Consider the following 15,684-nt stretch of genomic DNA (forward strand, 5'->3'; position numbering starts at 1 on the left):
ACTGGCTCTGGGGTCCACCCAACCTGTTCAGTGGGTACTGGGGGCTCTTTCCCCCGTGGTAAAGTGGCCCATGCATGAAGCTGACCACACCTCCAACTAGTGCCTAGGTCAACAAAATGTGAACATGTACATCCACTCCCCCATACGCCTTCACAGCATAGTGCTTAATTAGTTAAGCACAGGGACAACTTTACCTTTTCTTTGGGTGAGCAAACTTGAAACTGAGGAAAATCTTACATGGAGGAAATGTAATACCGATCTCTTTCTCAGCCTGCCAGATATCCTCCTGCCCCCAGGATGCTGATCAAGAATCTTCTTGGGAACCCTATCCTCCTCCACCCTCGCCACGTGACTCAGGTATTGCAGTCTTCTCTTTCTAACCTTCACGACAAGTTCAAGCTCCCCATAGAGTTTATAGACCTCATCATTTGTCCTCATGCGCCACTCCCCCTGTTCACAGACTGTGCCAAGGGTCTTGCAAAGGACCTTCCTCTCCCATGCCTGAAGCCAGTTCTTGTCACACTCTGTAAGGGTCCATGTTTTGCATCCATATAGCACAACTGGAGGAATAATGACATGTTTACAGATGCTATTCATGCTCTTATCTCCGCGCTGACCTCGTCTTTGGACACAATAGGGTCCAAATTAACCAATACATTAAAATTAATGGATTGTAGTTAAATTTAATGTACCTGTAGGGCATGTAAATGTAATTAACAGCAGACATTGAAGGTGGGTTTCCACTTTTAGGATCCATCATCTCCCACCAGCCTGCTTTCAGTTCCAGTTCTTTCCCCCTCCTTCCCCCTATGTCACTTCTGTACTTTCCCATGAAGATGAAGACAGTACCTCCTTATCACACTGTATGGCAGCACAGCCCAGATGCCGGTAATCTTGAAATGTAATCCAAGTTTCAAATCGTGTTGCATGTATCAGTACTGCAGCCAGGCAAAGTGAGAGCTAAAAAGGAATGTCATAAATGTCCTGTTTGAGATGTAACTTGGAGCCAATGTATTTGGAATGTGTAACTGCAAGTATTTATAATAATAAAATAATACTTATGTACATTATAGAATACAGTTCTTTACAACTTCTCTGTAAGCCACAAATAAAGCTGTACTCATCTGTTGGATAGGCACAACTTTCACACAGAAAATTATAAAAATAGCTACCAACCCTTTCCACAGCATACCACAAATATAAAAAAAAATAAATATATCCATGTACATTAAATACCTGAGAACTCAACTCCACTGCAGCAGAACCAGAGTACAGCGAGACTTGGAAATAACATCTGTTCATTTAAATACACAACCACTACAAGGCTGGTTTTCTTTCAGAAATGTTTATATACAGTGTAGCAGTAATGTGATGTAATACAACAGGGATAACAGAATGACCCAGTGTTGCAGAGTGTTCACCGTGAAGTTGGGAGTATTCATTTGATCATGTAATTCCTTCATGTTAAGGAACTTCAACACTTTGAAGCATGAAGCTCATCTAAATATTTAAAAATTCAGTTTCTACCTCAAAGAAAACACTGAATCTCCATTACAGTGACCAACTGGTTAATGTTGTATAGAAAATAATCACATATGATTCTGAAAATCATATGAAATTCATAAACACACTATGTGTGAAAAATACAGTGCTTTTAACCTCCTGATTGCCAAGCTCTGTTGTAGTACCATCAGCTGAAGATGTTGAGGTTGGTTGTACAGGAAAGTCCGTGACATTTGCCTCATATGACCTTGAAATAGGTGTAGTGCTCTTAAAAAGCCCATTCTTTGCTCTAAACATTAACATATCACACCTGATGCCATCAGAAGACAAAAATGGTATACTAATTGATTAATCATTAGCTGATCTCTTCAGCTATGCCAGTTTACTGCAAGCCAAGCCAGTCTAATCAACATGTGGCATGCAAATGATTGTGTTAAAGCAGGCGATACATACAGTAACCCAATGCTATAAAGGGTTAATGCTCATCAGCATGTTCACAAAATCCCGCAACTGATCACTGTCCAGTTCACATTTCACAACCCGTTTTCCTAAGAGTCATTGCAGTATTATCTTCACATCTACACTGTGGCCCTAGTTATTTATAAATTTTTAATATGAATACAAACAGAACCAATTATAACCACCCCTGGATTTTATAAACTAGCAGTTTCACTGTCTATAGGATAGTTTCCCAGTCACCACAAAATGATTCCAATGGATCTCCTTCTGATGACAATTATAAATTGTGTGGTCCTCAGAAGAACAATATGAAAGACATGTCTTTTGTGTTCATAGCACCGTGGGAATATGACACAACATTACTAATGGCACAGTGGAGGACACCGAACATGCAGAACCATAAACTTGACCAGTAATGGGGAAAGCAAAGGCCACAAACCCACCACACCGTTTACGTTTTATACCTCGCTGTACTCAGGTTTCACCAAAGCAAATACTTGTCTGCAACCGATTGGTCAGCACTGCGAAGGAAACTTCTTGGTTGGGGCTGCTGATGTGGCAGTCCTGCTGTTTGGTATAGGTGGGGGAGGCTGCTTGGAAGCTCTGGATCTTGGACACGGCGGTACGGGTGCAGAGCTGGCAATCCTCAGTGGAGGTTTCACATTTGTATCATCCTGTCTGTCTGTGTTCAAGGCCGACACATCTTCCAGAAAACTGACCACACGTGGTGCTTGTTGCTGCCCCTTAGTCTCATTCAAGTCCTGTGCAAAGTACATAACAGAGACTGAGTTTGCTCGCTGCAGCACGGATGTCATCGGTTTGTTGTAACTTCCTGCACTGCACTGTGAATCAGCAATGGACCGTCCATCTCCCTCATCACGTCTACTTAGCTCACTGCATGGGGAGCCTCCACTCCTCTGCTTTCCCTCCAGCTCAGCCGCTGAGAGATCTCCGCCAAACTGTTGCAATGCTGTGGATGAGAGCCAAGACTTGCCATCTGTGGCCTTGCTGTTCTCGTCTGGAAGCAGACCCAATTTGTCCAGTAGAGCATCACTCCCAGAGGTATCCACATCCTTGGAGTTTCCTTGCAATCCCCTGGATGGAATCAGCAGCTTGGACAGAGGAGGGGCAAGACCTAGCCCAATACTGCGTTCATGGTACACATCGGATATGGTGGGAGTTAGCTCTCGATTGAGGCGCCGCAACTGTGTCGCGATGATTTGATCTTGTATACTGCTGGATGCCAAGCCTCCTCCACTAGGGCTATTGGATGAGATGACGTCTGCAGCCTCATCAAACGACTTTGACAGTGGGGCTGAGAGGTCACCGTCACCTCCACTGTCAGAAGGAAAGTAGTGCAGTCTCGAGTCCTTGGCTTCTTCACTAGGGTTCAGTGCTACAGGCTTTCTGCAGCCTGTGCCCCCAAGGCTGGACAGCTCGGTTCGAACACTCAGCCTATCCGCAGCAGACATCGGAATACTGGCTGTGCCAGTAGTGCCACCACCAACACTGCTGCTACTGCTGCCTCCACTGGACAACTTCAAAGTTGCCGAATTATGCAATGTTGCCACTGTACCACCTCGACTATTCTTGTATGATGATTTCACTGGTGGGCAGTTGCCACCAAAGTCAGAGTCAGAGCTCTGGGACTCAAAGCCTCCGGTAGCTGTCAGGTTGCTCACCATGTTGTACAGCCCAGAAGGGGGTAGAGGATGTAAGGAATCAACAACAGGGGGTGGTACTGGAGGAGCTGGGGCTTGCCGGGGTGGAGGGAGGGGAGGGAGTGGGTGATTGATGTGAGACTGTATCTGTCCAGTACGTCGCAGTACTGTTGCATGGCCACTGCCCTCCCAGTCAGTGGCAGAGCTCGCACTACTTGATGAGTCTGGGCGACGGTGATATGCTGATGATCCACCTGCAAAACATTACATATATAGTTACTATAAGTGAGGTGAGGTTCTCACAGTGGCGAATATTGCAGCTGCAGTGCTCTGGGATGTGACACCATGTAGTTTGGTGCATCGTTATCAACATTTTGGATACAGATTATGGAATCTTGCTCTTATGAAAAGTACAAAAAACATAATAAAATTCATGGTGTGTACCATAAATTCAGCCTTATAAGAATGAGGTATAAATTTATGTTTTTAAATGCAAACTGCAAAGAAACAACACATTTGGCCAAACTTTACAACTGATAATCCGATATGAAATTCAGAACACATATGCACATGCGTTGCTAACATACAAGGATGGTTGAGGGTGTGGTTGATATTCACACCTTATTTTAGACTGTGACAATACCATTATTCAGTATGTCTGCAAAGAGGTTAGCATTAAGTTCAAGAGCAAACAGCAAAGAACAAAAGGTGTGCCTACTATTATATGTGTTGTGTAATAAGGCGTTTTTATTACAACTGGAGACCACAAAATTTTATGTATATTGGATATGCACTTATAACATTGGAATTCATGGAAAAATGGGGTTCATATTTTGGAATTTCATGATATGAACAACACATTTTCTGGAACATATCACCTCAGTTATGTAGGGACATGCTGTAGAGCCCCCCACATGCCACTGACCATCATTCAAACACAACATTTCTATAATATAGACTTCACTACAGGATATTCATAAAGACGTGACATTTCAAATATCTGATGAACAGTTCATTCGCTACTTCTCCCTGACTAGAAGATCACGTACCATGATGTAAAGGTGGTACAATTTGGCCAGGAACACTGTTGTCTGTTGGTGGCAATGTACCATCCCCAATTCCACTGTACAAGGTTCGAATACGTGTTTGGTGAGTAAGTGTCAGAGTAGCAACACAGGGTGAACTGTCTGCTGCAACCACAGGGGGGCTTGGTGTGAAAGCTGCATCACTCTCCCCACCACCACCAGGTCGACCTACAACCTGCAACAAATACAGAGTGTTCCACAAGCACTGACAATACAGTTGCTGTACAGAACAGTGACAAATGGTGATAAAATGTCAATGGTAATAAGCACTGTTGAATGTTGAATCTGCATCATCCAATAGCAAATAGTTGCATGTGAATGGAAAGTTTATTGCAAAGGATGAGTTCACAATAGTCTTAACAATCTCAATTACAATTCCCTCTACCAACTGCAACTCTTATGTGTGCACTTCATATGTTCACATTTATCATGTATATGACATGAAAGGAAGATATGAATGTATTATGTGTTTTCTCAGGCAGTTTGTACAGGTATCGCATTTTGATACTACAGCAATCGTTTTTCAGCATTAAGGATCATAACAGCAGATTTTCACTGTATGTGTAGAGATGTACAGTTGGATTGCACTGGCACAGCAAGTATTCACTACGTCACCTCACCCATGCTGGTTATTCCAGTGTTGCCACTTCCTTCTCCAGCTACTTTACCGCTTATTGACACAGGACGATATATTACGGTACCTTTCCCACAGCAGAGGCTGCAGTATTGCCACTTCCCGCTCCAGGTGTCTTAGTACTGGCCATGTTGTTTCCTCCTGTTTCTCCTGCACATGCTGTTCGCCCATCTGGCTCCCCACGCCGCCGCACATAGCTGGTGAAAGCACCGCCTGATCCCCGGTGACCAGGAAGCAGTAGCGGAGGTGGAGCTGGCCGAGGAGACACAAAAGGAAGTGGAGGTGGGGGAATCATCATGGAAGAAGTGAGGAGGGGTGGTGACCTGGCACGCACTGCATCATTGTCACCATCAAGGGATGTCAGGCTCTCCAGCGAGCTGGATGAACCAAGGCTTAGGCTCTTTGGGGCCTCCTGTGTATCTGCACAAACAGAAAGAACACTGATGCAACAAGAGCCTCATCTCACACCACAGAACAGACGAACATGAAGTTGTCTGACTTTTATTTATACTCAAGACCACCAGTTCTCAAGCTTCTTATGCTTGGTACCTGTTGAAGGAGTTACTCAGTTATCAGAACCCCATGGGAAAGAGCTGGAAAACCAACAACTGAACCTTGAATGCTCATGTAATATGAAAAACAATGATCACATATCTGTCATGTACAAGGTCGTAAGTGGATTCAAAATAAAAATAACACCAACAGGCAAGTTTTCAATGGGAATGCTGAAATAGGACCATACAGTAACTCTGGCAAGCTTCTTTGGTGTTTGGGGAACTCTGCTCTAGAATGCCATTGGGAAAGGAAAAAAAATGAATGCCCTAACCATTTCAGGTCCTTCATCCACAACTATGGTGAAGAGAATATAAGTAGATGATGATGAAAGGCAGGAGGAGGAAAACGATATAGGAAGATGGTGAAAAGATGTAGCAGCAGAAGAGGAAGGTGGAGGAAATGAAGGAAAAGCAGATACAGGCGGAGAAAAATATGAAAATAAATAACAAAATGTAAGCAATACTTTCTGATGTCATACCCACTACTCCACTGTTCTGACAAGCATTTCTCCTCTAAAGGATGTCTTTTTGTCATAGTGACTTACAGAAGGAGGGAAAAAAGAGACCATAGAAGAGCACAAGCCTGCCATCTATTGATGATAAGACAGAGTACCAGCATAATATAAGTGTAAATTGCAAAATATCTGAGTCGGCTTATGCAGTTATGTTTCTGGCTTGTATTTGAAAGATGCCAAATCTAGTTTGAGACATTTACTAAAGTTCTTTGAGGTTTTCCTCAGTTTCTCCAGACAAATGCTTGAACAGGACCTTGGAAGAGGCTACTACCACTTCTTCCCACACACTAACCATCCTACTATTTCTGTTACATTATCTGAGCTGTGATTCTGATCTGTCCACACACTCGAAGCAGTTCTGGTGGCAAGCACACGGATAGTGATGAAGAAGTGAAGAAGGCAGTTAAAGACTGGTTCACTGGACTGGCAGCAGATTTGTACAATGCAAGCATACAGAAACTGGTCACATGATATGAGAAGTGGTTGAATCTTCATCATGATTATGTAGAAAAATTATTTAATGTCTACAGTAATGACATTACTTTTTTTTTTAATTTCATTCATTTATTATTTTTTGATCACCAAATTGTCTTTACTTTCTGGATGACCTACATATTGTCACATGATGGAGTGTGACTATAAATGGATTTTGGATAGATGACCAGATTTATTGTACTCTTTGATGCAGTGCATAACTACATTTTACAGTTCCCATTCCTCTGGGTTCTTGAACTGTCCCTGGCCTCATCTATCAGCTTTTAACAGCAACAGCTCACAACAACTGAACCACAGCAGTTCTCTAAACTGACTGCAAATGAAAGTCAAAGTTATGTTACGATCTATGGTCAGCCGGCCAGTCTCTCTTAGTGTCAAGCCCCCACCTGGGGTCCAAGACAAAATTTTTATTATGGTCAGTCAGTTCAGGGTTTGCTGATGTGGTGCGTCCTCTCGGGCAAGAGGACCGGTCTGTCATTTACAATTGCTGCTGGCTCTTGCCAGTGCAGTCATTCTTGGGTCCAAGTCCTGCAGGACTCATGACCATATTTTACTGCCTTAGATTTGAGACTCCTCCAGCCTGAAGGGCCAGGTCCCCATATTTGTCCCCCAGGAACAGGGTTGTCAAGTTATAACCCCAGGCAATGGGTTACTTTATCATCACCTCATACGATTCACAGGGCTATAGTGGAGGTATTCCAACCTGCCTCTATGCCGTGGGACTCCTGACTCCTGACTGCAACTGCTGAGTGGTCCTTGTTATAACACCTTGGCATGGACCACGTAGAAAACGTCTCTTCCATTATTGCTGCATTCTCATTGCCAGGCAAACATGCTTGTTTGCAAAGCTTTTACTTGGCAATCGCTGTTATATAGTTACTTGTTTCGTGATCGTTGCCTAGCAATGGGTCTACACGCTGCAGTATTTTCACTGCTAACAAAATATTGCTACTTACCAAACAGAGCAAGGAGGGCCTGCAAGACAAACTGGATGTTCCGGCGGTTGGCTTGCTTCCCAGTTCGCAGCGTCACTTCATCCTGCCCTACCTCCATCAGGTCAAATCCTGCACAAGTGAAACCACAGCCATTCTTATTCCATGCAAGATTGGATGTTCTCACAACAGTGAATATCAAGAAGACAATCTTCTGGGATATTATGACATGTGTGAGTTTGATTGACAAGTTTTGGAGAAACTGCTGCCTCCAGCTTCAGGAGAGTTCTGCCTATCTATTCAGTGTCACATCCCAGCAAATGGCAATTTTATTATTCTTATTCCTGCAGACATCCCACTATAATCCCAGTTCCCGTCTTTCAAATCTCTCCTCCATGGCTTTATAATTCATTGGAACCATCACATGTTTAGTCTCTCTTCCAGGCAGAACATCTGGCAACAAATTCCTCCAGATCACTGGTACTGATCTACCAAACTATGGAAAGTGGGGGCTCAATCTGGCATTATCCTGGAGAACTAAGGGAAACCTCAGAAAACCTCCATCAGGATAGCTGATTCTCAGGGCCAAGATCTGAAGTCAGGACCTCAAGAATGAGCCATGCTAATAACATGGTTGCAATGTTCAGAAATTGAAAAAAGTAAATGTAAAACCTGTCCATTCTGAGTCCATGCTATGACCTCATAGGGGTTTTCACTCCTGTCGGAACAGCAGAACTCACACATGTTCTGATTACACCTCCCTATTTACCAAAATGGCACAGTGTTTAGTCATACAGATAGTTACAAGAAGCAGAAGTGCTTCCCAGAAGAGTCTTACCAAGGGAAGCAAGCAGCTCATGGCAACCTGGAACACGCCAGAGTTTCACACTGATTGGAACCTCGATACTATCTGTCTCCAAGTTCTTCATGCTGAACTGAGCAATCACCTGCCGAATTACTCCAATGATGTCATCTGCCACTTCCACATTTGACATCAGCTTAGAGAGCGCATATAGAGATGTTCCTGACAGACCTGCACATGACAACAATTCAGCGTCCTGTCCTCATGTGGCAAAGAAATGGTCATATATAATCATACAGTAAGTGACCACATTCATAAGTACCTTGGGTGTTGATTGTCATGTGAAGGGGGAAATGATATAGACATTAAAAGTGTTACATTTATAAAAGTGACAGCTGACACCACCAAAAATTTTAAGCCATAGAAAGTCCAAAAATACAGCAGAATAAAACCTTAGAATATAATAGTTGTACTGATACTTTTATATGGCCATGAATGGTGAACAATGAAAACAAAAGCTGAAAATAGAATCAGAGTTGCTGACATGAAACTTTTGAGATGAATGGTGAATTGCACTATTCATAGATCACAAAAGCAATGAAGATGAAGCTGACTCTCATGAAGAGAACATCAAAGTGCTACCCACAGTCACAGCAGAAGTTGCCATACATGCCTGGAGTGTGTGTCATTCTCCGCTTCCTTTCCACTATGCTCAGTGTTTGTTCAGAGATTTTTCAACATATGCAATGATGTTCAGGAATGCAACCCAAGCTTATAATGAAAGTCATTTGTACATTAAAAGAATTAAAAACAGAGCCCATACTGAACAAAATTTTGAAAGAAAAATCATACACCGTCAAAATGCCAAGAGAATGCAAAGAAACACACTTCGGGGACCAAACTGAACAGTTCATTAGCAGCTGAAACTTCTCAATTCCTTCCACACTGCAAGTTCTCTGATACAAGGTGTTTTATTTCTCAGTTAACAAGTATGCAATAGCTTACTAGAATTTATATTCTAACATTCTGGAAAAAAGAAATAAATAATGATAAAAATAAATATGTGGGCACATTAGAAAACCTAACACAACAACAAAGTCACAATAAATTCACAGACGCACATAAATCAGATACAGTTGGAGGAGGAGGAGGAAGTGAGCTGTGGTATGGGACCTACCCAGCAAGGCCTGCAGGCTAGCGCTGCACTGTGTCAGCCTCTCCTCAGGGTCACTCTGTGGGAAGAACACAGATGAAGGGATCCCATTGGCTGCTGGTTCGAAGCGGAAGCCCACCGACATGAGCAGATCTTTCCAACCACTGACATGACCGACTTTGTTCTCAATGCTTTTCTGTGTGGTGTACATGGCATTCTTCTGTCCTCGGTGAATCCTCTGCAGCGACTTCTCAACCTGCACACACAATGACTAATCTGCAGTGCTTCAAAGCTTTCAGGACTTGTCTAATGCAGCCAGCTCATCATCCACGCTGATCTAACAACCAATCAATTTTTGGAGCACTAAATTAAAATTCAACTTTTCAACTCATTCTTGCTATAAAACTGCCATTTTCTAACACAACTTCATTTTGCATAAAGCATAAGTGCTTACTATTATCATTACACAGTCTCCTCTTGGACTCAGTTCAGTTCATATTCCCACAACCTTCAAAGATGCACTTCAGTATTGATCTCCAACGTTCAACTCACTCATCCAAGTGGAAATATGAACTTAATTTGACACAATACATACACAGGATGCAACAGAGTAGACTACCAAACCTTGCATACTTATGTACAGTGGCACCCCCATCTAAGGTTTTTGTGGGGATTATTAGTTGTGAACAATAGATTGAGAAAACCCCCACATGGAGGAAATTCAACACTGAGATTATTTTTCTTGAGGTCACTGAAAATGAATGTTAAACTTGTAGCACCTAATCTTTGGGCTGGAAAAAAAGAAGAGGCTGAGATGATACAAAAATAACAGACTCCACATGACAATGGAAGAAAGACACAACTCACCAAGTGAAGGGTGACTCTGAGGGCATCACGACACTTTTCTGGATTCTTGAGCAGCTCACAGAGTGCTTGCCCCATCAGTGCCACCTTGTTGGACAGGCGGACATCTGCACCCACCAACATGAAGCCGGCCCAGTTGGCGGGGTGTGCGAAGTGTTTAGTGTGCTGCACTGTCAACATGGCCTCTGCGAGTGCTCGGCTCACACGTGACCCCTAAGGCAGTACAGAATTCCTCAAGTAACTTTACCAGCTAATAAATACTGATATTACAAGTATACTAATGGCCGGTGACGCAAATATAAGAAACATCAAAAGAACGTGTTGTGGATCTATTCATCCACTCCTCCATATGCCATTACGGCATAGCGCTTCATTAGTTAAGCACATGGACAAATTTACCTATCAAAAGAACATGTAAAAAGACAACATTATGGTTCATTTTTGCACACCATACAAGTCTTTTTTTTCCAGAAAGTGTGCTTGTCAGTACTCTCACACTCAGGTTTAGCCATGAGGTCAATACACATACCATATCAGCTGATGTGTAACCTCTGGTAAGTTTGTTGGTATAGCTGCTGACTGGGAAAAATAACTGCCTATAAACATTATCCAAACTTGATCTCTGCACTTGTGCTTTACACTCGCATTTGATAGGTGCTCAGTTCGAATCTTGGCCAGGACACTGGCTACCCTGACCAAGGATCTATATGATTTACCTCAGTCCCTCCAGGCAAATGTCAGGATATTACCTCAATTAGACCATGACTACTTCCCTCCAGATTCTTTCATCTGTCAGTCAGCAAATCATCTTACTATTTGATGTATACAGTCTATAGCTGACAGTGCTGTAAGGTAACCTACAAAAGTAAGGGCTCATGCACACCAAGCACGCTTTGCTTGGTGATTTACATGTAGCATAATGCTTGGCATGGTGATATAATTAACTAACTTGTTTTCAATTGTAGTGTTCACACCAGAAGCATCATTCCATGCAACAAGCCTAGTGCTAAGCCAGGTGAGGCACCTCATAAAGAGCAGCACTCGTTTTTGCCTTGTATGTTCTTCATTTGTGTTGCTTTAAATGGAGGAGAAAATTATTAGTTCGGGTTTAAAAGAGGGGAGATATGGAATCTGAAGGATCCCTTGCACAAGAATGTGCATGTTCCTCACAAGTTGTGGCTGGAAATGGCAGCAGTAGGGGAAAATTGTAATTAGACTATTTAATTATGTGCATATATAATTCATGATACTGTTATTTACATATTATTCCTAACAAACATGCAAGTACAATTTATTGACTGAATCTTAATTACTTAAGAGAGCTAACTGTTGTCCCTAGAGCTTTATAACAGATTATTGTTATGCCATGTAACGGACCCAATACCACTGAAAAACTGTAAAAATATCTCTCTCACACCTTTAGCTCTTTCTGCAAATTGATATTGTAACTGTCCACAGTTCTTATTGCCAGGTCCTGTCATTTCATGTTAGCTCATGAGATTCCTGTTGGAGAATGAAGTTGTGAAGAATACATATTGCTTTAATGACATGAATGGCATTTGAAACGTTTTTCTATACTTTTCAGTAACATACGCCATTTACTACACATAATCCTAAAGCATGCTCAACACTTCTTTGACCTCTGGACAAATGACAGTTGAAAACATGTGTTGAATTATCCATAATTTGCTCAGGATATGGCCTGATTAAGTATGGTAGTAATGGACAGGCTTCATCAGCTATTATAACAAATGGAACTTTCAGTGATGTTCCAGGTACTTCTGTGTCTGATGGGATGTTAAGTTCCTCTCTTTCTGATTAACGAAGTAATGAAGATGATCTAAAATTTTCTCCATCCCTTTGATGTGCTACTGCCCCGATTTCTACAGCAATCAGTTTTCTATCTGCATTAACAGCAGCTTGAAGCAATATCGAAAAATGTTATTTGTAATTGTAGTATTATGAGCTGCAGTCTATGACTGAAATTAAATTTAAAAAATGTTGATAAAATACGAGCACAAAAAATTGAAAATTTTCCTGTAAATAAAGTGTTTTTCTTACCTTACAGCTATGACTAGCAGCTCTTCAGCAGAAATGCTTTCTCTGTTGTCAGGCTCAGGTCTCTTTAAGAGAGTGTCAAATGTCTCCTTTGATATTCTTAAATAATCTTTGAACTTATCAGGATGAGTCCCTACAGAGATGGTAGAACTTTTAAAAACTTGGTCTTTGTTTATTAACTCATGAACACAGTTATGTTTCCTTCTATTTTTCAATTTCAAAGAATGCCTTTCTGATAACAATAACTTTCTAGAAAATTTTGATAATTCCATGGCAGTGTCTCTGAAACTGAGTAAGATCAGTGTGTAGTGAAACACCACCTTTGATGTGGACACACTACAAGTAAAGCATTTCGCATGGTGCTTTACTTACCACTATGCTACATGTGAAGCACCAAGTGAAGTGCACTTGGTGTGCATGTAACCCAAACAATTAATCTTTCAGTTCACTCACTGCTGATGTATATCCTGTAGCAGACAATGAACATCTATTTCTTTCTCAGATCATTAAATATGTAAACCTGCTGATTTATTTTTTCTATTTATTCAACTGGTTAAGATCTAACTAACACAGACTGTTGCACATGTTGCATTAGTGTCCTGTGGTGTGCAGTCCTCAGGTATGTGTCCTTGAAGATTGCCTTCTGGGATGTGACATATGAAGTCTAGGTAGAAAGGAATGTGCTATCTGTATCTTCAGGACAGAACTGCCTCCCTGCTACCTTCATGGTAGGGGCAGCAGATTCCTCCAAAACCACACTATGTAATGTCACATGCCAGAAGGTAATAACTTTACATTTGCCACCGTGACAACTTCAGAACTTTACAATTTCTCACTGTGTTCCTCAAATTCATCACTACATAATTTCTACTTACTGACATCTTGTATTCTTTTGTCATCTGGAATGTGATATTAGTGTAACTTGGTACCAGTGTTTTGGAGGAAGCTGCTGCCTATATATCCAGGGTACCCTTTTACACTGAAGATGGAGGAAGCAAGTTTGTCTGAAATGTAGGTACTATCCACAAAATGATGTGATAACACATCTCATAAAATCATAAATTTAGAATTTCCTTTACTACCCTTATCACTGAAATATGAAACTAGCAGGATTCTGCATGTCCCCACACTGGCTAAAGCATTAATGTTCCCAGGTAGTGCAACCAATCAGATCCCATACCTGCAGGAGTGCAGAGTAGAACGCCCGCAGCAGGATTTTGGTTGCCATATCAGGGACAGGCCACAGAGAGACCAAAACACACTGTGCTCCTGCAACCAGCAGTGCACGTGTCAGAGTCATAATGCCATCAGATGTGGCCCAGCCATGATGATCACGAGTATGACTGGAGCTGATGACAACAAGCCTAGCAGACAGATGCAGGTTCAACAGATCTGCAGCTGTTAGCAGGAACTCTGATAATGATGGCATTTCCATAGTGGAAGAGACCTGCAGACAAGATGTTTTAACTCTCTGAAACATTGCATGAAACAGAAACTCTGTAGTGCTTATGATGGGTTATTTAATTTATTTGCGAAGAAAAAATATGAGACAGCAGAAAGAACTGGGAACAGTGGGAGACTTCTCATAAAGCAGTACAAGACATATTAAAATGACACACTGAACTACAGAAAGAAAAAATAACGTTACTGACTCAGCTACATAATAAGAATTTCCAGTATCAAAAGTGATAAAAATCTATTCATACAAGTATCCCCAATGCATCAGAAAAATGGATATACACAATGCATCTTTTTTCAGAAACACATTTTCTGGTACTCTCAACACTCTGTTTCAGCCAGAAACTCACAACATACAATGATCCAACAGAGGTGAAATATAGCTACGAACACATTTGTCAGGAAATAGCGATTGTTTATCAGTATGCATAGCAGCAAAAAATAAATATATAAATACAGACATCAACCCTTTGACTGTCAATGAAAATAAGTGGATTGTGCATGACCCAAGATGTACTCAGCATGTAGACAACCATGCAGTATGTCATCCCTGAATACAACCCTAATTTTTTGACTTTATATGCAAGATATCCTTGGTACCTAGAGTCCTCATCTGTTCACTTAACTAATATGAACTCTCTGAGTGCTACGTCCTTGTTTTCTTCACTTCAGTGATGAGAAAGTCTGAATTTGTAGGACCCTGAATTCTTCACTCTTGCAGTGAGAATATCAGGATTTCTGTAACTCAGCTGGTTCAGTTTAGAAGTGAAAGCCCTCAGTTTTCATGACACTGATTTCTTAGCTTCTACAGCTTTTTTTTCGACTGTGATATGTCATATGATAAAGTGATATCACTGCTCTATATACTTGGCAGAACACAGAAATTCTATCTAGAAATTTTCTGTCCATGATGACAAAATGGGTTAAGTGGATACAGTAGGTATGGTGACATCCACAAACTAAAGCATGGTATGTCACACATCCTCACCTCTGAACCTTCCTCATCGCCCTGGTCATGTACCTGGTCAGGTGCAGGTGGAACCCCACTGGCTGTGGAAGTCTGTCCCACCACCCCACCTGATGCTGAAGCTGCTGATGATGAGAAAAATCTTTTTGGATGCTGAGACTCTACTATGTCCCCACCAGGGGACAGAACAATGGCTGACAGTTTCCATGACATGTGGGTTGCCAAATGGATGCATTCTGCCTCACCAATCTGACGCAAAACAGCTTCCTTGCTAGCCTGCAACAGTCATGTCTCTAAAGTCAAAGCTGTCACCACAAAAGCTCTGAATACATGGCCTGTTTCCAAACACAACTGGAATACGTCTGCCAAAGAACTGCACTGACATCTACAATGGAATTCCCAATTAAACCTCCATAGGTTTAGACTTCTTTTCTTTCAAAGATAAGTGTAAATGAAGATACCTTCTCTTAGGATTCAACGCCATGTAGCCTACATAGATTCCCTTTTCTCTCTTTGCCTTCTTTACAGTTTACCCTTTACATCT

General features: G+C 41.7%; 1 protein-coding gene across 2 annotated transcripts in view; it reads right to left on the reverse strand.

The window, feature by feature from the left end:
• Positions 1 to 563: 563 nt before the first annotated feature.
• The window catches only part of LOC111862867 (tetratricopeptide repeat protein 28), a 55,955-nt gene continuing 40,834 nt past the window's right edge, over positions 564 to 15,684 (reverse strand). Inside the window, exons 21-29 of one of the 2 annotated variants that reach the window (XM_023848634.2) lie at positions 15,162 to 15,416; positions 13,896 to 14,162; positions 10,661 to 10,870; positions 9,818 to 10,049; positions 8,677 to 8,871; positions 7,863 to 7,970; positions 5,410 to 5,762; positions 4,673 to 4,883; positions 564 to 3,877 (exon numbers count right to left, since the gene is read on the reverse strand). In XM_023848634.2, coding sequence (XP_023704402.1) covers positions 2,478 to 3,877; positions 4,673 to 4,883; positions 5,410 to 5,762; positions 7,863 to 7,970; positions 8,677 to 8,871; positions 9,818 to 10,049; positions 10,661 to 10,870; positions 13,896 to 14,162; positions 15,162 to 15,416 — 3,231 coding nt within the window. In that variant the 3' untranslated portion in view covers positions 564 to 2,477. Of the gene's footprint in view, positions 3,878 to 4,672; positions 4,884 to 5,409; positions 5,763 to 7,862; positions 7,971 to 8,676; positions 8,872 to 9,817; positions 10,050 to 10,660; positions 10,871 to 13,895; positions 14,187 to 15,161; positions 15,417 to 15,684 lie in introns of both variants that reach the window. The other variant, XM_023848633.2, reaches the window with a different exon arrangement.

Source organism: Cryptotermes secundus, unplaced genomic scaffold (genome assembly GCF_002891405.2).
Source record: "Cryptotermes secundus unplaced genomic scaffold, Csec_1.0 scaffold462, whole genome shotgun sequence".
Lineage (NCBI taxonomy): Eukaryota > Metazoa > Arthropoda > Insecta > Blattodea > Kalotermitidae > Cryptotermes > Cryptotermes secundus.